At 37.3% G+C, this 22659-nt stretch overlaps 1 protein-coding gene across 1 annotated transcript in view; it reads right to left on the bottom strand.

The window, feature by feature from the left end:
* Positions 1-2126: 2126 nt before the first annotated feature.
* LOC140139194 (uncharacterized) overlaps positions 2127-22659 on the bottom strand; it is an 893593-nt gene continuing 873060 nt past the window's right edge. The window contains exons 18-19 of the mRNA XM_072160975.1: positions 2503-2625; positions 2127-2146 (exon numbers count right to left, since the gene is read on the bottom strand). Coding sequence (XP_072017076.1) covers positions 2127-2146; positions 2503-2625 — 143 coding nt within the window. The remainder of the gene's footprint in view (positions 2147-2502; positions 2626-22659) is intronic.

Raw genomic sequence — 22659 nt, 5'->3', positions numbered from 1 at the left:
AAAGCAGTCATATTTGTGTGTATTACTAGAATAAAAATTCTTAGAAATAAATGGAATGGAATTGTGATATGTCACAAAATAGACTAAGCTGTGCATGTTATTCCATCTCCACTGTAACCGGCATGACATGCTGAAAGACGCTACAATTTGAACTCTTTGTTTGAATCAATTGGCCTAGCTTGCCAATTTAATGCATCATAAATAAACATTATGATTATTTACATAATTCCCGGCGATCATGCCACTGTTTTTTCCCGTGTTAATGTATCATGTTTTGAGCATCATTTCCAAAAGGTAGCATGACTCATGAATGGGTGACAATTACTAGAAATAGAATAGAATTATGATATGGAATACAAAGACTAACCAGTGCATTCTACTCCGTCTCCATTGTAACCGGCATTACATCTACATGTGAAGGAACCATCAGTGTTAGTGCAATCAGCATTTGCACCACAGTGATCAGTACCCAAAGTACATTCATTATCATCTGTACATATTGTATGAAATAAATCATAAATTATTAGGTACAAATAAAAATTGAACTATAAACAAAATATAAGTTAATTATTGTAACTGAACGGATTTGTTTTGAAAACGTAAAGCAATCACATAGTTTTAAATGCCGATACGAATTCACCACTTCCAAAAAGTAGTATGACTCGCTAGAAATAAATAGAATTGTTATATGGCACAAAATAGACTAACCAGTGCATGTTACTCCATCTCCACTGTAACCGGTATTACATTCACATGTGAAGGAACCAACAGTGTTAGTGCAGGTAGCATTTGCGTCACAGTTATCAGTACCCAAAGTACATTCATTATCATCTGTAACGAATTGTATGAAATAAGTCATAATTCATTAGGTACAAGCAAAATTGAGCTGTAATCAATAGGAGAGTTCAACTGATTCTTGCAAACTCTAATATTAAGTCACAATATTGGGTAAAAAATTGTGAAATATCGTCACAAAAAAAGAGTTTAAATGTTTTATACTCTGAAAGACTATACAATTTGAACTCAATAATGTTTGAATCAATTGGCTTAGCTTGCCAAATTAATGTATCATGTTTAATACAACATTTCCAAACAGTAGTATAACTCGCGAATGGGTGACAAAATACTAGAAATAAATAGAATTGTGACATGACACAAAATAGACTAACCAGTGCATGATACTCCATCTTCACCGTAACCATCATTACATTCACATGTGAAGGAACCATCAGTGTTAGTGCAATCAGCATTTGCACCACAGTGATCAGTACCCAAAGTACATTCATTATCATCTGTAACAAATTGTTTGAAATAAATCATAATTTAATAGGTACAAACAAAATTGAGCTATAAACAAAATGACAGTTAAAATGATTATTGATTAATATAACAGAACGGATTTGCTTTCAAAACATAAAGCAATCATATAGTTTTAAATGTTGATACGAATGTACAATTTCCAAAAGGTAGTATGAATCACGAATGGGTGACAATTACTAGACATAAATAGAATTGTGACATGGCACAAAATTGACTAACCAGTGCATGTTACTCCATCTCCAGTGTAACCGGCATTACATGCACATGTAAAGGAACCAACGGTATTGTTGCAAGCAGCATTTGCGTCACAGTTATCAGTACTCAAAGTACATTCATTATCATCTGTAACGAATTGTATGAAATAAGTCATAATTTATCAGGTACAAACATAATATATTGGTAGTGAAATTAATTTGTTTTGAACATTTTAAAGCAATGTCATATTTGGAATTTTGATAGGAGAGCGCTATTTCCAAAAAGTATTTTGACTCTCATGAAATATTGAGGTTAAAATTAAGTAGTAAAAAAAGGTAGTTTGACTCTCGTGTTTTACTGGAATGAAATGTATTTGGAATTGATGGAATGGTGATGTGGCACAAAATACACAAACCTGTGCATATTACTCCATCTCCACTGTAACCGGCATTGCATACACATGTGTAGGAACCAGCGGTATTGGTGCAAGTGGCATTTGCGTCACAGTTATCAGTACTCAAAGTACATTCATTATCATCTGTAACGAGTTGTATAAAATAAGTCATAAATTATTAGGTACAAACAAAATTGAGCTGTAATCAAAAGGAAAGTTAACATGATTCTTGTAACTCTGAAACATGATATAATTAAAAAATCAACTATACTAAGGTACAAACAAAATTGAGCTGTAAACAAAAGGAAAGTTAACATGATTCTTGTAACTCTAAACATGATATAATTAAAAAATCAATAATACTTGAATAATTATTGATTGGCTTTTCTTGGTAACATTGTGCATCATAATTGATTGATCACATCACAAATGTTGGTAGTGAAATGAATTTGTTTAAACTTAAAGCAATTTCATATTTGAAAATTTCGATAGGAATGCACCATTTCCAAAAAGTTGTTTGACTTTCATGTATTATTGGGGTGATAATTATTTTTAAATAAATATAATGGTGCCTTGGCACAAAATAGACTAACCTGTGCATGCTACTCCATCACCGCTGTAACCGGCATTACATGCACATGTGAATGAACCAACAGTGTTAGAGCAAGCAGCATTTGCGTCACAGTTATCAGTGCCCAAAGTACATTCATTATCACCTGTACATAATTACATGAAATATATTTTAGCAGGTACAGACAGAATTGCGCATTTAGTATTACTCGAATTATATTTAGTATAAATAAATTGGATGGTGATATGACACAAAATAGACTAACCTGTGCATGTTACTCCATCTCCACTGTAACAGCCGTACATACACATAAGCCAATACCTTCAAGAGCCATACAGCCATTGGGTTTGAAATCTACCAGCCTTCATGAATTTTGAAGAACCCAATCTCATAATTTTCAATGTTGCACTGACAGTTTATAAGACTTCAGACCCCAGATTAATAACAGGCATTATGAATTGATGTTGGAGTCAGTACCCCGCAGTAATTTGTATGGGCTTTTATATTAAGTACTACCTAAAATACTTTCAGGTCTATTCATGATCGGATCGCTATAGAAACAGGCCTTCTAAATTACGTTCAATTCTCCTTTTTCCAATATTTTCTCTTCTCTCCCCCGCCCCCTCCCTTTTGTCTCTTCTTTTTACTTCCATATTCCTTTTCTTTTCTTCCCTTTATGGGGCACACGCTACGGCGGGCAACGATATTGCCTTGGAATTGCAAATTGCTGTTATTTTGTTTGTTTTTGTTTGGTAATAAATGGACGGTTAATTCTGTCCTCCATAAGAAAATGTGAGTGATTTATTATGGAGGGCATAATTAACCGTACATTTGTTGACGAAATGAGTAACATGTAATTGAGAAAACTTAGCTACTTCTGGCTCTAAGCACTCGATAATAGATAAGGCATTCATGATATTGGCTTGATGTAGACCAATATAACACATTTGGACGCAATTCAGTCTGCAGGCCGGTTGAGACCAGAATAATTTGCTAAATTATCTGAATAAAAGTGATAATTCGAAACCCTGCAGACATAGAGAGGAAAGATTTGAACAAAATCGATATTGTATGTCTACTTTTGGCCTTTAGTTCTGTTTTAAGCACTTATTGACTTTATTCAAATATTTTTCGCTTAAGAGCAATGTTTCTTACTATGCTAATGTTACAATTGTTTTAAAGAAGAAAATTGTATCCAAACGGTTAAATTTCAGGACATCACATCAAAGCTCCCATTGGCCCCCATTCGTTTTGAAAGAAATTTGTATTCTCTTTGTAGCGGGGTTGGCGGTATTGTCTGTGCCTGGGTGGCAATATACGATTATCTCAATATACCAGTTCCATAATCCATCTATAAACTAAACTTACCAGTACAATTCAAACCAAAATGCTCCCTAAATTTTTTGACATCATCACTAACAAATGGATTATCAACGTAAACCGGATCAAACGGCTGTTTTGGTGTGTTTGCATTAAAACCGCCAAACTTGACCTTGGTACATAGGCATGGGTCTCTGGGTGTTAGAACCCATCGCCAACGCTTGCCTTCCTTCTCTTGTTGGCCACTTTCACAAATGTGTTGGGCTCTGACACGTGTCATACTTTCTAAAAATTAAAAATAATGAAAATGCAAAACTGTTCGTATATGGTTACACGATGTAATATTATTATGTTCATGGGGAGTGAGTAAACTGGTGCACCAAAGGTTTGACCTGTCCCGTGGTAAAGGTAAAGTCCGTGCAGGAGCAACGCTCACAGACAAACGTGTCCATAGGTGTGTCTCATCACTTATAAAACTTATAAATTGCTTTGGTTTTTACTACTCCTCCGACACAGCGAGTTTGTTTCAGCCTTCATACCCATTATACTGGAACACATTTATACATCTGGGTATAGAGATAGAGACAAAAAGAGACAAAGATCGCTCCCCAAGGGTCCAACACATCGCCGATGCTCGAAGCCGCAACCTTATGGAACCTTACATCATAAGTCAAGCTGGTACCGCTGTAAATACCTTTCCCCCTGGAATTCACATTGCTAAATATCGTCATATCCTCGGCATGCAAATAATACAATCACAGTAGCGTATTGCATACGATCAACAGACAAGGGTCGCGAACTCAGGGCACATTCTCCGATCAAGTGTTCAAAATGCCAAATATTTGTCGCCCATAGTTTCAAGTCGTATTCAGACTTGTTTCGCCAGAAAGAAATAACTTTTATATTATTAATATAACTTATACTTAGGAGTTGCTTTCTAAAATGTGTGGGGCTAGAGGTTGTAACATGTCTAGAAAGTATAAAGCAATAAAGCTGATTATGCATATCCATTGTTTTCCTCCATGTCGCCAGCCAAGGTGCGTTCCGTATAATGTGTCCCTGCTCGCTAAACATGCGCGCATGTAATGGATTTAGGTACTTTTCATTTAATAGCTGGTACCATGCCCTAATTATAAAGTATAAAACATCACAACACAGGTTATTACATTTTTCCAACAGGTCTTTGAGACTATGTCGCCAATATTGTTCACAGATACGTTACCATATTTCTGATGGATAACAATCTGTGAAAATAATTGGCTGGATGAATGTTCTCATATGTGATGGATCAAGCAGGCTCCATAGTTATATTATATATGTGGAAAATAACACAATGGTTTCAAAGTAAAAAAAATCCGGTATATTAATGACAAAAAGTCCTGACGTTACGTACATGTCGTCACAGATACGTTACCTAAATTATTCTCCCCTCTGAAAAAACGCTGTGATAAATGAAGCCAAATACCATACCAGACTTGAGTACATTGTGTGATGACTGATCAAGTATGGGTATAAGTTGGTAAGTTTTTACACTTGCACGATTAAGACAAAGATAGGAAAGGGTTTTACAGATACGTTACCACAGATACGCTACCCCCAATACGTACAAGTAATATTGCTCAAAATTAAGTATTGTTGAAAAATCACACATACATTGTTTTGTGTTCTGAAACTATTAAAGTTTACGATTCTGAATGATTTTCATGAATTCTTCGTGGTTCGCATTTGGTCATTCCTGAGACCAAACTTGAACACTTTATCGGAGAATGGGCCTCAGGATAACGCGACATAAAAACCCACTTAGCGATCCATATCCCCACATAAGACATCTAAACCGCAGATAAGGCCCGTTATCTTGAATTTACGCCCTTTTGCTGTTTTAGTAAAAAGAAACTGTCCTCTTTTGTAATTTTTATTGGAAATGAGTATTAACTAAAATGAAAAATAAACATAAACGTTTGATTATGCTAAGATAAGGAGGGTCATACAATTGTTAACACTAAAATGTGATGGGTCATCCAGCAGTTCCAACAGCTAAGAAGTGAGCTCGGATGAGTCACGAACATTTCTGAGTGAGTTTTTAATTTGCTTATGTGAATAAGTTTAAAGTTTAATAATTATGTTTTGGGGCATGACGCGTGAAACCTTGTTTTTTTCAAAACCAACTCACATGGGTAATTGAAGGCAATGATGGTGTTCTGTCGATTTTAATTCTCACCATGTCTTCAAAACAGTTTTATTATCTTGTATTTGATGTCCAAAAACAATCATAAAAAATTTCAAATTCAGATAAAGGGGTTATTGATATATCTGAAAAAGAAATGACAGCCCTTAGCCTAGAGTGGCAAGTTTTCCGTGATTTAAAGCACCGAATTCCGCGATTTTCCGTGCGTGGTTTTCAATACTAAATTCCATGATTTTCCGTGATTTAATTTCAATTCCGTGCTCACATTTGGGGTAAAAAGAAGTTACTTGCATTATCTTCTTAGTTGTTAAGCCTGCTATCTTTGAATACGGACTTCATTTTCATTATTTTAACCTCACATCTCATTATATTTTCTTCATTTTTTTTTTCTCAAGGAAAAAACACGTTTTCCGCGAATTTCCGTGCTTTCCGTTTTTTTCTGAAATTCCGTGAATTTGTCCATTTTTCCGTGACACGGAAAACCTGCTACTCTACTTAGCCTCTGGATAATTCAATTTGTTTTAAGAAATTCATTTCATATGGTTATGTATTTTGAGAATAATGGCGGTTGTACACTATGTTAAGAGCTCTATACAGAGTTGCCTTGGTAACGTAAGCTTAAAAGCATTGTGATATTAATTTTATATAAGTTTCCGATTGACAAAATGTATGTTTTTTATGCTTTTCCAATCCAAGAAGCGGTTTTATTGCTTTGAATGATTAATTGCAATTAATTATTTATAAGAGCGGATGTTATACCAAAAATACCCTGACAACAATTTACTAAATATTCGTACATCAAAACCACCGTTTAATTATGTTTTAAAGCTATTAATCAAATGATTGGATCGTTTGTTCCGAAGCATTATATACGACTCCACGTTTGGTCACATCATCTCTTTGCCAAAGACTGGAATTACTTTAGCTGATAGGTTACACTATGTACATTTCATTGTTGGTTAACATTTAAGCCTTTAAACCGGAGTTTTAAATATTTTTCTAAATTATTTTACTGCTCATTTCTGTAGAAATATAGTATCTACAATAAAAGAAAACAATATTTTAGCACAAAGGGATTCAAGTTCATAGCACAAAGGGGGAGAGGGCGACATGAATGAAATGAAATATGCAATAATATACATGATATAAGACATTTAATTTTGGCTCGGAATTTTGGTAGAAAAGGAGCTTCTTGCCCCTTTTCTTTTCCTTTGCCATCCTGATTTTCTCTTTCATTTTTGTCAGAGTGGTACCTTTTTCTTTCATTTTTGTCAGTGGGGGGGGCACTCAATGAGGAAACGCCATGTAACGTAGAAAAAATTCAACGTGAAGCGCGCAAAGTTTTCCCATCTAAATCGACAGTGAAGACAGGATCTACAGACATACCTTAGTCCAATGTTGGCATTTTGAGATATGATCACTTAAAGTTCAAAAGTATTGTGGCAAAAGAATGGTGAACCTGATAAAAATCATGACACTGTTTTTCCATGTTATATTTATATATTAATATACTGAGCGTGTCTTTGTTTTTGAAAGGGCATAAAGGAATAATTTCTTTACCTATTTTCGGACGGGCACTCTCAGATCCCGGGTCCGGGGATAACGCACTCCTTACCCTCTTTGAGGTCGGTACTGAGATTTTACGGTACATGGACCCTAAAGTAGACATCATCACTCATGTTTTAGCAGAATGTTCGTAAAATATTTAGCATAATAGCTAATGCTATAAATCTATCATTGACGGGGCGCTCATAGTATAGTATGCATTATTTGCAATGTTGACTTTTCCTACCCAAAGCAAAACTTGTGGCAAAACTGTGGAATACAGATGTAAATGGCTATTTTTTTCCGATTCGTTTCTGCAAAATATGTCTTGATTCAGACGAGTGGGGTTAGAGGCATAATATTTATCAAGATTTAGCAATTATCAATATCTATGAAAAGTATTGATGCTATTAATATAATTGTGGTATCATTTCCAAGCTTAAAATCTAGTGCTTACTTTTTTATTCAAATAATGAAATGTCAAAAAAGCGACTTCTTCCTGGTTTTGTCAGATCGGGTCACATATTTTTCAGGTCTTGCGGTTCTTGAGTTAAGTTCTATAATATACCAAAACGAAAGTTTTGTACATTTTTTTTGGTGTTTATATTTTTGGTTGTTATTTTTGGGTGGATGATTGCGAGGGGTGTTTATACAGTGAAGATCTACTTACCTGGCAGTATACACAGAAGTTGTAGCATAAGTACCAAGTTGTACTGGTTTACTACGTGGGTCACCCACATGATTTAGGGCTGAAATATAAAATGTAATTAAGTTAATAATAAAGTGGAATACAATTTGCAATATTACATTACATTGAAGGTATAGCAATCATAATAACAAGGGTATTGATTAAGAGCAAAGTCATCATCAACAACAAAACACATCAGCAACAGCAACGACAAAAATAGCAGCAACACAACAGCAATAGTAATAGTAGCGTATGCCATAATAACGGGGACAAACAAGTAGCATTAGTACAAATAGCAAAATCTTTTTGGATTCTGGTAGTTGCTGTTTCTTGCTATTGAGTTTCAAAATCAACTAGAAACATGAAAATGTCAGAATACACTCGATACGCACCCACACAACTCTTCGCCATACATACAGGGTGTCCCAAAAAAAGAGGCCCCTCAATGCGCACTCTTTTTCTCCTATTTCTGAAAAGTTGATTAAATATATTTTGGTAGGTAAAGAAACCTTTAATCGTTAGCTTCAATAAACTAAAACAATTATTTCAATCGGCTCACAACCTTTGAAGATATGCCCTTTTGAATAAAAGTACCCGTTTTCACTCTTTCCACGGATAGCAAACAGAGTGGATGGGATGGCTCATGCTGTGGAGTGGCCTGCTTGATCACCAGACCTCACACCACTTTTTTTTTTTTCAAATCCAAGATCTTCGCAAACGTATTACTGAATGCATTCGTAAGTATCCGGCGCACAAGGATGGTACGCAACGCAATTGATGCAATGAGGACCAGGGCTGAAACCTGTATTCGCCAAGGAGGCAACCAGGTAGAGGGCAGAGCAGCACCTTCAGAAGAACCAAAGACAAACCAAACAACCTTTTAGGGCTACCTCTTAAAAAAAAAAGAGAAATGACTTACGTTGAAAAAAAAAAAAGCAAGAAACAACAAAGTAAGAAAGTAAGAAACATAATAAAATAAAAAGGCATAAATAACCAAGAAAAAATAAGTAATTGCAAGTAAAGCAATAGAAGTCCCATTCGGCATCCATTTTACCCACAAATTAATGACACTATTAACAAAATCCATTGCCCATGAACCCTCCGGTAAAGCCCAGTCCATAAATAAAGTTATTTTATAAAGTTATCATTGAGGAATGTTTGATATTCATGCATGGTATGTGTACTCCTTTTCAATCTTTGAAGTAGCCAAACCTTCTCCGTGGACAGAGTGAAAAACGGGTACATTTCTTTAAAAGAGCATATTTTCAAAAGTTGTGAGCTGATTGATATAATTGTTTTGGTTTATTAAAGCTAACGACTCAAGGTTCCTTTACATATCAAAATATATTTGATCAACTTTTCAAAAATAGGAGAAAAAGAGGGCGCAATGAGGGGCCTCTTTTTTTTGGGACACCCTGTATATACATTCTCCCAGCCACATTTCCCTAACATAATATGAAATTTAAAAAAAAAAAAAAATATTTCGGCAGCACCGGCGCGGCTCGAACCCACGCTTTCCTATAATGTGCAATAAATTAGCATTAAAATGTTTCTTATTTTAACAGCATTCTAAAAACTCTTGGCGTTTGGCGAATAGAGGAGTAATACGCACCGTTGTTTAAGCGTTAGGCTTGAGGCTCACGGTATTGATTGCTTCAAGGTTAAGGTCGGAATTAGCTTATGATTTGGTTTGGGATTTAGGCTAGGGTTTGATTTAGGGTTATTGTTACGCGACAGCAACGATCACGGTGATGAAATCAACAACACCAGTAGATGGAAAACAACAGGGGCAACAACGGAGTATGGACTTATCTTGATCATAAAAAGTAACACTGTGACTTGGTGTTCCTAGAAGTTACACATTGTGATAAATATGCTTGGTGTTCCTATGTCAATAGCGTCATTATCGATTGGATTAGTCGACCGTAGCGGATTCGATCGCTTATTGGATTAATATTATCACGTAGTAAGAAATGTGCATTGGACAATCGATTACTATAATGGTTTAGTACTGCATATTTCGGTTTAATCTTCACTAAGTTTATGGCTGAAAAAGTCACGGTGAATTTACCGTGGACAAAACTGCACTCGTATTTGCTAAAGTATAAAGTATGGCGAATCAGACCTACATACGCGAGTAAGTTAACCGAAAATATTCCGATTCACCCACCCATCAAACACAAAATGTCTTCAAAACGTTTTAAATATGTTACAATTTGGGTTTTGGTTATATAAAGGTCATAAAAACGTTTTAAAACGTTTTGTATGAAACTACAACGTCGTCTTTAAAATGTTGTCAAAATGTTATGAGAACGTTCTATACCCTTTAGACACCCTTTATATACCCCCGACAATTGAACCTTTTATAACCATCGGCGAATAATGTCGAATACGTTTTGTGGTTGCTGGGCAACTGCTCGCCCTGTGAAATTTTATACCATTGTTCCAATCCCCTTTTGTTACGAGATCAAACATGTTTACCACTTTGGATACATTTTGGCTAACAAAATCCAAACAATCGTTTAGCTCTAATAAATATTTCGTAGGGTCAATGCACTGATATCAAAAAAAAAATTCTAAATGTACCGGGTGTCCCAAAAAAAGGTTACATGTAGATTTTTGAAAATAATCTCAGTTAATGTTAACAAATATAAAATGTCCTTTTCATGACATAATCTATGTGCCCTCTACTAGTACCCCTGTGAATGTCAAGTTCACAACTTGTGTATACGGCCCGCATTCCACGCATTCCTGAGTAAGCTATTTACGTGACATAACGCAGTACGAGGTTCATTACCACCGTCATAGCCACCGTGCTTTTGGCGGGGCATTTGAGTAGGCCCAGCCATAGCATGGCTGATGCATGCAGTGTTAATATTTTATTCTGATGAGCAGAGAATAAAACTCGTTCAGTTTTAATTCAAGACTTCAGTCAGAAATGTCCCATATTCTTACAGCATATAACACGGCAGCGATTTCAACGCAACAAAGCCTAAATGCAAAAGATTGTTATTAATGTATCTATGTTGATGACAGGAGATCTCTAATGACCATCTTCCTTTATGTGTTACCACCAAGAGTCTAGAAGCTCTAAAACTGATTTATTTGCAGTGTGCAATATCTACTTTTTTAATTTGTTTCTTTTGTGAAATAAGTTGTACCATGAAACAATAAGAAAAAAAAAAAAAAAAAAAGCAATAAAGAAAAAATATGAAAACAAAGGTGTTCTTGTGTTCAACTTTTGTTTTGCGATATTTTGTTGGTTAGCCACTCTTGACACCCCTGTCATCTTGCGCTCATAAGTTAAGTTGCTATTAAGATACAGCGTTGAAACTTAGCAGACAACTAGACGAAGGATGCATAAATAAAATCTGATAAAATGACATTGTTATGTTGAGCCATCCTAAAATGCGGTTCGTTTCCTACATGTAACCTTTTTATGTGACACCTTGTATTTTGATATAGAAATGCTACATGGTGGTAGAGGCTGCTGAGCGGACCATGATGCTTAAAAATCGTTTACAAAGATAAAATCGAAAAAGGAATATGCAAATTTCAATTAAGATAAACCTTTTAGAAAGTTCAAATCCAGGGGGCTTATCGTTGGTCACCGCATGTAAAAATAATGGACATATTTAGAATAAAGCGTTGAGGAGAAGGATAGTTCCGTAAATATCTACATTATGTGCTTTGTTCATACGAACAAATTACAAAAGAGAAGAAAACAGCAGTACTGCGAAATGTGAAGCCCCACATGTATTCAATTGCGTATAGATACAAAGGGTCTGCACGGACAAACTCCTCCAACATTGACTCCAAAAGGTTACCTGTTATTCCTATCTGCTTAGACCGCTTTTGGGCTTATCAATTCTGTACTGTTTTACAAACTTTTAAACATCCGATTTGGATGATTTTTGCTTCTTTGCTGATTAACCTTGTTTATCGAATCACTGGTTTCAATTGAATTTCAACGCTCGTGTCTTTTCAACATTGTGTTAACTGTATCACAATGTGCTTCAATAAAATATGTCCAAATGTAATAGGTTTAAAAGTACTCCAACTTGTCTGTGGATACTAACGTAAATACAAAGAACACTACATGTATTATGGCGAACGTACTTACACTTTCTTTTAAGCTAATCCGTGCAAATTGTTGGTTGAAATCCTTCCTCCAAAATTCAGATATATAAGAGGTTTCCAATTGTGAAGTGTTCGTCTATTGTGTTACTAAGCAGAACTAAAACGACGTTTTTATCAAGATGATACCGTAACGTTGCTACCCACGTTTACGCATGCGTAAAACACATAACCAGAACCAGCACCAGAAGCAATTAAAGTTATTGGAGTATTATAAAATATGGTATACATGTCATAAATGGTCGTAGGCTTTCACAAATGATATGCCCCTCTCGTGGAAGAGAACGAATGGTGCAAGAAGTAGCCATATACTCATACATTAATATCGCGGTGATATCTTGAATTGCTGGCCTGTTTTGAACGATGTTGCCAAAGATTCTCTGAATCCCCAAAGGAAGATATTCAAACTTAGGATTTTAAAGGTTTCTCTCACTAACTAAACTATCGCTCACCGATGTATGCCTATCTTGTTTGACATGACTGCTTCGTCACGCTCTTGTAGAATAAAATCATTAAATTGACCACTCTCCCTGTCAAAATAATTTATTTTGTCGTAAATTGGTGTGGTGGGCATTGAATTCAATTGAATTATTCCCGATTAAGTTTGAATTGACAACGTTTTAGTTTTTCTTATGCACAATGGCCAAACACTAGTTTAAGGGTAGAACTAACTTCCTCTGATCACAATGGACTCGGTTGGCTCGTGGAGCACGCATACCGCTTTAAAATGTACTCACATCAGACAAAACTAAAGCATATTAATGTAATTTTATTTGATACATTACTTACTTATACATTCGAAGGAGAGATACACATGTTCAACTTACACTTATGGTTCCGAAAGTTGACCTCTGACCATGGTTTATTTTGTTGAAATTTCTTAAAGATCACATAAAGAATGAACCTTTGTCATTGATTTGATATGATTTGATATGATATGATATGATATGATATGATATGATATGATATGATATGATATGATTTGATTTGATTTGATTTGATTTGATTTGATTTGATTTGATTTGATTTGATTTGCACTAATTCAGCATCATCATACAGACAATAAAAATTCCGCACAGAACATACACAAACTCAATTCTTAGAAAATAGAAATTGAAAACATATAAAATAGTGACATGATAATATACCAAGTATGTCCCTTTACATTATCAGGAAGTTTGTTCCATTATGAATTGCATTTTACAAAAGAAGCAGAATCTGCTGTTTTAATTTTTGGAATTTGAAATTTAAAATTGCTACCCCTTGTGTTATAACGACGAAGGTTAGATAATTTAAAATTTAAGCATATAGCTTGGGCAAACATCATGAAAAATATTAAAAACATGGTTGAAATGGAGCTGCTCAGCCCTTGGCCTGATATTTGAAATGCCTAAATTATGAAAGTCAGCTTTGTACAATGTATAAGATCATGCGTCATACTGGGGTACCCAAAAAAGGTGGTTTTGTTACATTTTGATGTGCAACTTGGATTTTAAAACACTGTCTCTTTGAGTATTTCTTCACTTAGACGATTCAATTAGGTCTAATTTATTCTATATTATTCATGTTTTATCCTGTCTTAAAATTCGACCTAAAACCCCCTTTAAAAATTTGAACCTAGTGAAAAAAAAGTCAGAATGATTGTAAATGTGGACAAAAGGTGTCAAAATGCTCAGGAGGATGAACCATTTTAAATGAGACATTTAGGGGTCATGATAGGAGCGCCCGTACATATGTACACGCGACCCTGGATAAAGCTCTAACCAGCTGAACTAATCATATCACCACCACGCACAAGTAACATAGAAGAAACATCACAACGATGCCTCGACAACTACCACAACGAGGGCCCTTTCTAGGACCTGCGTTGACAGTCATATCATTCAATGTCGAAGGTTTCTCAACTGCTAAGCAAAGCTTATTAGCCGAGATGTGCAACAATCTCCAGTGTGATGTCCTCTGTTTGCAAGAGACACATCGAGGAAGTAACAACATCCGCCCTACCATACCTGGCATGGATTTAGCCATCGAACGTCCTCATCGACAGCATGACAGTGCTGTATTTGTCAAGGCTGGTTCAATCATAGAAGCTACGTCCTTCTCTGCAGATGAAGACATTGAGATCTTAACAGTGGAAAAGAGTAGTGTTGTAGTGACCTCTGTGTATAAACCACCACCTGTTGTCTTCAAGTTCCACCAACCTGTTCCCAATGTGCACAACAAGCCTCAAATCATCATTGGTGACCTTAATAGCCACAGCACCCTGTGGGGTATAGAGAAACCAACAAGGATGGAGAAGCGGTAGAAATGTGGATGGACACAAACCAACTCAGTCTCATTCATGACCCCAAGCTCCCTCCTTCATTCTACAGTGCACGCTGGAAACGTGGATACAATCCAGACCTCGCCATAGTGACTAGCAACATCGCAGGCATGTGCCAGAAGTTCGTAATGGATTCCATCCCACAAAGTCAACCCCGTCCAATTGGTATCAAAGTAGATGCAGTCGTCAAACCAACAACAGTGCCTTTCACTCGACGCTTCAACTACAAGAAAGCCAAGTGGCAGAGCTTTACTGACGAGCTAGATCTGAAGGTGAAACATATTGAGCCAACAGCAGGTAACTACGACCAATTCACTCAACTAGTTAGGAAGACTGCTAGAAGATACATCCCACGAGGTTGCAGAGTAAATTACATCCCTGGACTCTCAAAGGAAAGTTCTGAGCTTTATGAGGAATATGTCACCATGTTTGAGACAGACCCCTTTTCTGACGAAACAACTTTGAAAGGAAAGAAAGTGATGGAAAGTATCTCTCAAGAGCGCCGCAAGACCTGGAATGCCTTGATAGAATCAACAGACATGTCAAAGAATAGCAAGAAAGCTTGGTCGACTATCCGCAAACTCAGAGATGATCCCAAAGCAGCTCCGCCACACTCGAAAGTTACAGCAAACCAAGTCGTACACCAACTACTCCTGAATGGTAGAAGTGGAAAAAAGCAGAAAAAGATCAAGCTCAACCGTAAAAAATACAACAAGGACCATGGTTTCACAAGACCTTTCACCATGGAGGAGCTAGAAGCAGGAATCTCCACTCTAAAACCAGGAAAAGCGATAGGTCTAGACAACATCTCAACTGAGCAGATCAAAAACTTTGGACATGAAGCAAGGAAGTGGCTCCTACAGCTCTTCAACCAATGTCTGGCAACACACAAGCTCCCTAATATCTGGAAGAAAGCTCATGTGACAGCACTTCTGAAACCTGGAAAAGATCCATCAATTCCAAAGAACTATCGCCCAATATCACTTCTGAGTCATACATATAAGCTCTTTGAACGCCTATTACTCAACAGAGTCGCACCTGTCATCGATGAACGCCTCATCCCTGAGCAAGCCGGCTTCCGCCCTGGCAAGTCAACAACTAGCCAGGTTCTCAACCTCACCCAGTACATCGAAGAAGGTTACGAGAAAGGAATGGTATCTGGGGTTGTGTTCGTTGATCTATCAGCAGCTTACGATACAGTCAACCATCGATGTCTCCTCCACAAGATCCAGGAGCTGACTGAAGATATACAGTTTACAGAAATGATAGAAAGCATGCTTAAGGATAGACTATTCTTTGTTGAGCTGGGTAGCAAGAAGAGCAGATGGCGTAGGCTAAAGAATGGTCTTCCACAGGGAAGTGTACTTGCACCACTCCTCTTCAACATCTACACAAACGACCAACCAAGAAGTGAGAACACTGTTCGATTCATCTATGCTGACGATCTGGGTATTGGAGCTCAAGATCCAGATTTCACAGTTGTGGAAGAACGCCTCTCTAAAGCTCTGGACGACCTCACACCATACTATGAAGATAACCACCTGGGAGCCAACCCATCAAAGACACAGGTGTGTGCCTTCCATTTACGCAACCGTGAAGCAAAGCGCCATCTCAAGGTCACCTGGTCTGGTACAGCGCTTGAACACTGTGAACACCCTGTCTATCTTGGAGTTACTCTGGATAGGTGTCTCTCCTACAAGAATCATGTTGAGAAGACAAAGATGAAAGTCAGTGCAAGAAACAACATCTTGAGTAAGCTCACCGGAACAAGCTGGGGTGCAAGTGCTCACACTCTGAAGGCAACGGCCTTGGCTCTATGCTACTCAACAGCAGAGTATGCATGCCCTGTATGGGAGAGATCGCCTCATGCAAAGAAGGTGGATCCAGCCCTGAATGCTAGCTGTCGCCTGATAACAGGATGTCTTCGAGCAACACCAACTGAGAACCTGTACACTCTAGCAGGTATAGCGCCACCAGATGTTAGACGTAACGTAGCAAGCATGAAAGTCAAGTTAGCTCAATCGATAAGGCGTTCGACTATGGTGCGAGAGGTTGCGAGTTCGAACCCTGGTGGTGCCTAGTATGCTATCGTGGAAAAGTTGAGTTAGCTTGAAATTCCCTTGGACAAGGAACTCACTGCTAATTTGTCTCGTTGTAACCCGTACGAAACTCGGGGAGCTGATCCTGGTTGCGATGGTTATTTGTGGAATGTCTAGGGTGTGCGCTCTTGAAGCAGCAATGTCCCTGAATTGTTGTTTAATGGTTTATGGAATGATGTGGGGCCATAGTGGTCAGCGACAACCTGTAAAGTGTGCTGAGGCTTGTGGATCAACGTCTAGGCGTTGTGCCTGTGCGTAGCGCACTATAAATCACTGCGCTTTTTTTTTTTTTTCTTTTTTTTTTATGAAAGAACGCCAGCGCCAAGCCACTGATGTAAGACATCCCCTGTTTGGGCATGCCCCCCCCCCCAGAAAGTCGTCTGAAGTCCAGAGATAGCTTCCTGAACAGTGTAACTCCACTCGAAACATCAGCCAACAGTAAAGAGTAGCAAAATGGGAGGAGAGATCTACAAATCACCCACCAATTTTGAATATTCCTGTTGGCGAAGAACTACCAGTGGTGCAGATGCAAGTTGGGTTGAATGGAAATGCCTTAATAGGTTAAGGTCTGGTGTAGGAAGATGTAAAGTCAACCTCAGCAAATGGGGATATCGAAAGAATACAGATGTAACCTGCGATTGTGGAACAGAACCACAAACAATGGATCACTTACTGTGTTGCCCTCAACTGGAGCAAACATGCACAACTGCTGACTTAGCAGTTTACAATGAGAATGCTGAAAAATGTGTGCAGCACTGGCTGAAACACATTTAATATTGTGCCGTGGACACGCTAAGAAGAAGAAGAATGAGACATTTATGTAAAATGTTTGAAACATTTCATTTTTTTACTATGTAGCACAACGGTCGCAGTGTGTGACACAGGACCATAAATGATACCACATACCTGATTACGTAATAACATTAGCATAATAGCCTAGCCAATGGGCACTGCAAAATCACACAAAATAGAGCGTTTTAAAGTGTAGTAAAGACGCGTCTTTAAAAAAAAACTGCGACGGGTACTGAACATTAACACTCACAGAGCGTAATAATAGTCTATAAATGGTCAGAGAAAAGGCTTCAATTCGGCCTTTTTATTGGGAGGGGGGTCCTCCTTTATATACCTTCCCTCCGCGTATGGATAAAGAAGTAACAACTTTGGCTTCTGTTTTGGACACCTACACACTTGTTGCTTTAATAATAATAGTGTGGCGGATTAGTATCTCACCACTGGCACCAATGTGGCGGAACCGGCCACTGTGCGCCGGAATATCGAGCTTCCGAGTTCATCATGACAAATCAATCCCACAGCTGGGATTAAAGAATATAATACTATTTGCAATTAAATGCCAATAGTAATAATATTCTTGATTTGTCTGTTGTTAATTGAAACAAATACTATTATTATTAAAGCAATAAGTCTAAACTCAGAGTGCTTTCCTTTCCTGTTACATAAAACAGTTCATAATAATTATTATAAAAGAAAACACAAAAAATGATAACAACTATAGTATCAAAATGGTCCGCGAAATGGCTTCAATTGGGCCCGTATTTTGAAATGTTTTTCCAAATCAGGGGGATGGCATCCCGCAGACATCCTCTGCGTATGGATAAAGAAATGTCCGTTTTGACTTCTTTTTTGGACACGTTTTTGGTGCACTTTAAAGCAATGATTACAACAAAATTGGTCCCCGAATTGGCTTCGATTAGACCTTTATTTTGACCAAGTTTCCAATTCTTAGGATGTCCGAGAGGTGTACCACCTGCGTCGCGCGACACAATGGCGCTTTGGTATCGGCAAAACTTATGAATTGGATTATGTGCCCCCTCCCCTTTTCTTGGATCCGCCACTGATGAGCGTTACACCACTGACAGATACCCACACCAACACCCACATCAAACCCACTCTTTCTCACCATAAAGACCCAAGACAGCACGAAAAAATAGAGCAGATCAGGAAACCGCGTCTGCAGCTGATTGCGCTGCTTTGGACTACTATACGGCACTGTGCCTTCATAATTACATGTAAAACCTATTAAAACACTTTAGAGTAATATCTTCTGTCAAATTGATGGCGCTAATGCTAGGATTTTTTAGATTAAAATTTGTTCATCCTATTAACCCATATATCTTTCACTCTCCTCCAGCGTGCTATTTAGCTCAGTTGGGTAGAGCGTCGTGCTAGTATTACGAAGTTCGCCGGTTCGAATCCGGCCAAATACACTGTTTTATTCAAGGTTTATGTGCACTGGCTACTATGGAGAAAGATTACAAGTTGTTCATGTTATTAACCCAGAAAACTAAGTATAATAATTTTCACTATACAGACTGTAACAATAAATATTATCAACTTGCAATTTCGCTTCTCAGAAAAAAATAAAAGAGATCGTGACAACAATGTTATAATTATGTTATTGACCGTGGGTACCTCTTGTGCCCCCAGTAAGGCCATAAGAATAGAGTCATTTTTTTGCCGAAATGTTCGTACTTCTAAGCTGAACTGTTGAACTGAATTTGGTTAATAGTAGGCCATTTTACAAGGTAGCCGTTTTAAAGAGGTACTCTCAGCAACTCAGCCACGACTTTCATATTACATAGAGCTAATAACCAGCTGGTCATTAATGAACAAAATCAAAGAAAATTGAATATTTACAATTAGTTTCAATTTCAAAGGGGGTCAATGTCAGGGGTCAATGTCATACGCCGTGCTATTTAACAAATCGTCGGCTGTATTCCATAGTGGCGTATAGTGATTTTTGGTCATTTTTTTGAAAATTGGCACATATGTTTTTAATGATGTTCTCTTTCATTTGTTCTAAGTCTCATCAGTCATAATTAGCTAATTAATTAGTAATTAATTAATTAAATGTGGCGTATAGTTACAAAGTGACATTTTTGTATTCCATAGTGGCGTATCGACCATACGCCACTTTTTATACACATTTTATAATTATGAAATATCGGCAAAAATGAAAAACATCGTATGTCATAGTGGCGTACGCGTATCGGACCTATACGCCACTATGGAATACGAACGACGAAAAGTAACGCCATAGGGATTACACGGCGACCGAGGTGGCGTACGGTTAACGTAAGGTTAGGTATTGCGTTTTGTTCGTTTTCCATAGTGACGTATAGTTTTATTGTCAGTTTGCCAGCAATAGTATGTATTTATTTCTTTTGAAAAATATATAACAATAAAATCTATTTAGTTTACTACAGAAATTTCACATCATTTACAAAATATAATGAATGTCTGATTTACACAACTCGATTTTAAATTGGCATTTCTTCAAACCCGATTTTCTCGAAAAGTTGTTTATTCGCGGCGCCCCACTATACGCCACTATGGAATACGGACGACGAAATTATGTTTCCTTTTTCACAGGCCAATGATACTATTTCCATGCTATCTAAGAGTGCTTTAACGCTCAAAGTGTGTTAAAATACCTGTCAAAGTCTACGGTTTAGTCAAAAAACAAACAAACATTCAAAAAACAAAACAAAACGAAACAAAAAAAAAAACCCACACACACACCCCACACCCCACCCCCCCACACACACACACACACACACAAAAAACACGAATAAATCACCATGGTTTTTTTATTGCATAGATTGCATAGATTTTCAATGAGGAATAGTATACAAATATTGACTGCTATGAGGGGCATGGTTAAAATTATAGGCCCGCGGTGATCTCAAAACCATGCTATGACCCAAGGCGACCCCTTCCCTCCCCCAATTCATCACGCAAAAACAATCTCCGGTTGTGTTGTTACTAAGGATTACAAACTTAGCCGATTAGCTGGTATATTGGGATTTGAAAAGCGTACTTTGTCTGTACAATACCAGCCAATGTTCAAGTTTGATTTTGTTACCCTATTTCTAATGCAATTTTGAAGTCAAACTTTAAAGTTTAGAAACAAATTCTACCATTTTCAATAACTTCAAAATACACTCTTTTAGATGAGAAAAATATAATCTTATATTTTGTGTGTACCTCATGTACCGGTTCGTCAAACTTTGTGAAATTTATGTGACTTCTGTGGCAGGACCAAACAGGATTATCTGGCATTGTATATTCTACGGAATTGTAGACTTTGACAGGTAGTTAACACATTTTGGCCATTTAAAGACACTTCAATAGGATGGAAATATTATCATTGGTCCGTGAAAAAGGGAAAATATTGTATTTACATTGCCCCCACCCACCCCTCTAAAATTGAAACTAAATGTAAATATCCATTTTGTTTTACTACTGCTGGTTTGTGACTAGCTGGATATAAAGCCTATGTGATAAGAATGTCCTAGCTGATTTAGTTGCTGAGATATTGCCCTTTGAAATGGGTACTTTCTAAAGTGACCTGCTATTTACCAAATTCAGCCCAGCATGCTCAACCTCACGTAATTTGCGGCAGAATGAAGAGAATCTGACTTTTTTTTCTTATGATTTAACCTAGGGGGGCACAAACGATACCCAAGACCAAGAGGTCGGGTGTACACTCATTCTGTTTTAAATTATCATGGAATGACCCGTTCACGAATTTGGCCGCCATCTTGGACTCAAGTACACTTTTGTTGTGGCATTTGCATTTATTTTGAACATCTCAGGTCAATGAACATAAAAGCACTGTTGAAGTTGTAGTACATGACCATAACGACACATGGAATCACTGAACTGCAAAATGTTGACAGCGTTCATTTGGTCTACAGCCTTTTCATAATGCCACAATTGTAAAAAAAAAATCATTTTTCGCACATTGCCCTGCTGAATTGATTTTTCAGAGGCTATAATCATTCTCACTAATTTATCGTTATTTAGGATAATTCCAACTTAAAGTTAAACTACACTTTGTTATGGTCACTAAAATGACCCAGGCCAAAATCACCTTATTCGGGTTCACGCAACACCAAACACACAAACACACTGTTTATTGCAGAGAACAACTTATGATTATTTATTAATTAGTGCAGTATGACTATCAATCAATCCTTATACAATGTTACAACTATTACTTAATTTACAATAACTCTTTCTTTATGCTATGGTTACTTAGCTAAGCCTGGATATCTTGGTTGGCTGACTTTCTGATGAGATTCCGTTGATGGTCCCAGTTCTTGATCCAAGATCCGGCAATGTCCGCGATCCTATCTATCACAATCTCAGTCCAAAGTCCTGATGACAATACTTTAACTACCCTAGCTACTCTGCCAGTGTTCTCCAAATAGTCTTCTGTTGACCATAAGCTCCTCTCTCGGAGATCTCTTGAGCAAGCTTTCTGCTGATCTGCTCCACTTGACAGACAGATAACACTTGTAACAGTGCAGAATGTTGATGCGGGAGTCTTACTTTTTTATAAGATATTCTTGTTTGGAAAACTCACAAATTGCCGACTCATCCCGATCGATTTTTAGTATCAAAGGATATTTGTTTATGAATAGGGGAATCAGAAATAAAAGCCGTGGTGTGCTAGGAGTTCGCTCTCTCTCTCACTCAAACTTTCATCGGGTCAACACTACATTATTAGTTACTCCGTATTTACTCAGTTTATGTATTTTGATGTTATGAAGAAGGAAGAGAAATAAATCACTACCAAACCAAATTCCTACTTATCCAGAACTTTTATTTAAACCAGTGGCCTACCGCATCTTTATATATACACACCAAAGAACCTCGTTAGACACTCTATGCTAGTCCAGCAAAATATCACAGTTCGATGATGGAGATACTTCAGTCTGTCACTTCTTTGAGTCGACAAACAATAAAGCACTATTGGCTTTCACTACCGCATTTGGCGTAAAGAATTCTCTCCAACACGCACACACAAGAACCGCGAACCGAAGTTTGAAGACTTCAATGGTAACTTTGTACCAATA

The sequence above is a fragment of the Amphiura filiformis genome, chromosome 18 (genome assembly GCF_039555335.1).
Source record: "Amphiura filiformis chromosome 18, Afil_fr2py, whole genome shotgun sequence".
NCBI lineage: Eukaryota > Metazoa > Echinodermata > Ophiuroidea > Amphilepidida > Amphiuridae > Amphiura > Amphiura filiformis.
Note: the sequence above shows the minus strand (reverse complement) of the source record. Positions and strands in the feature narration are given on the sequence as shown.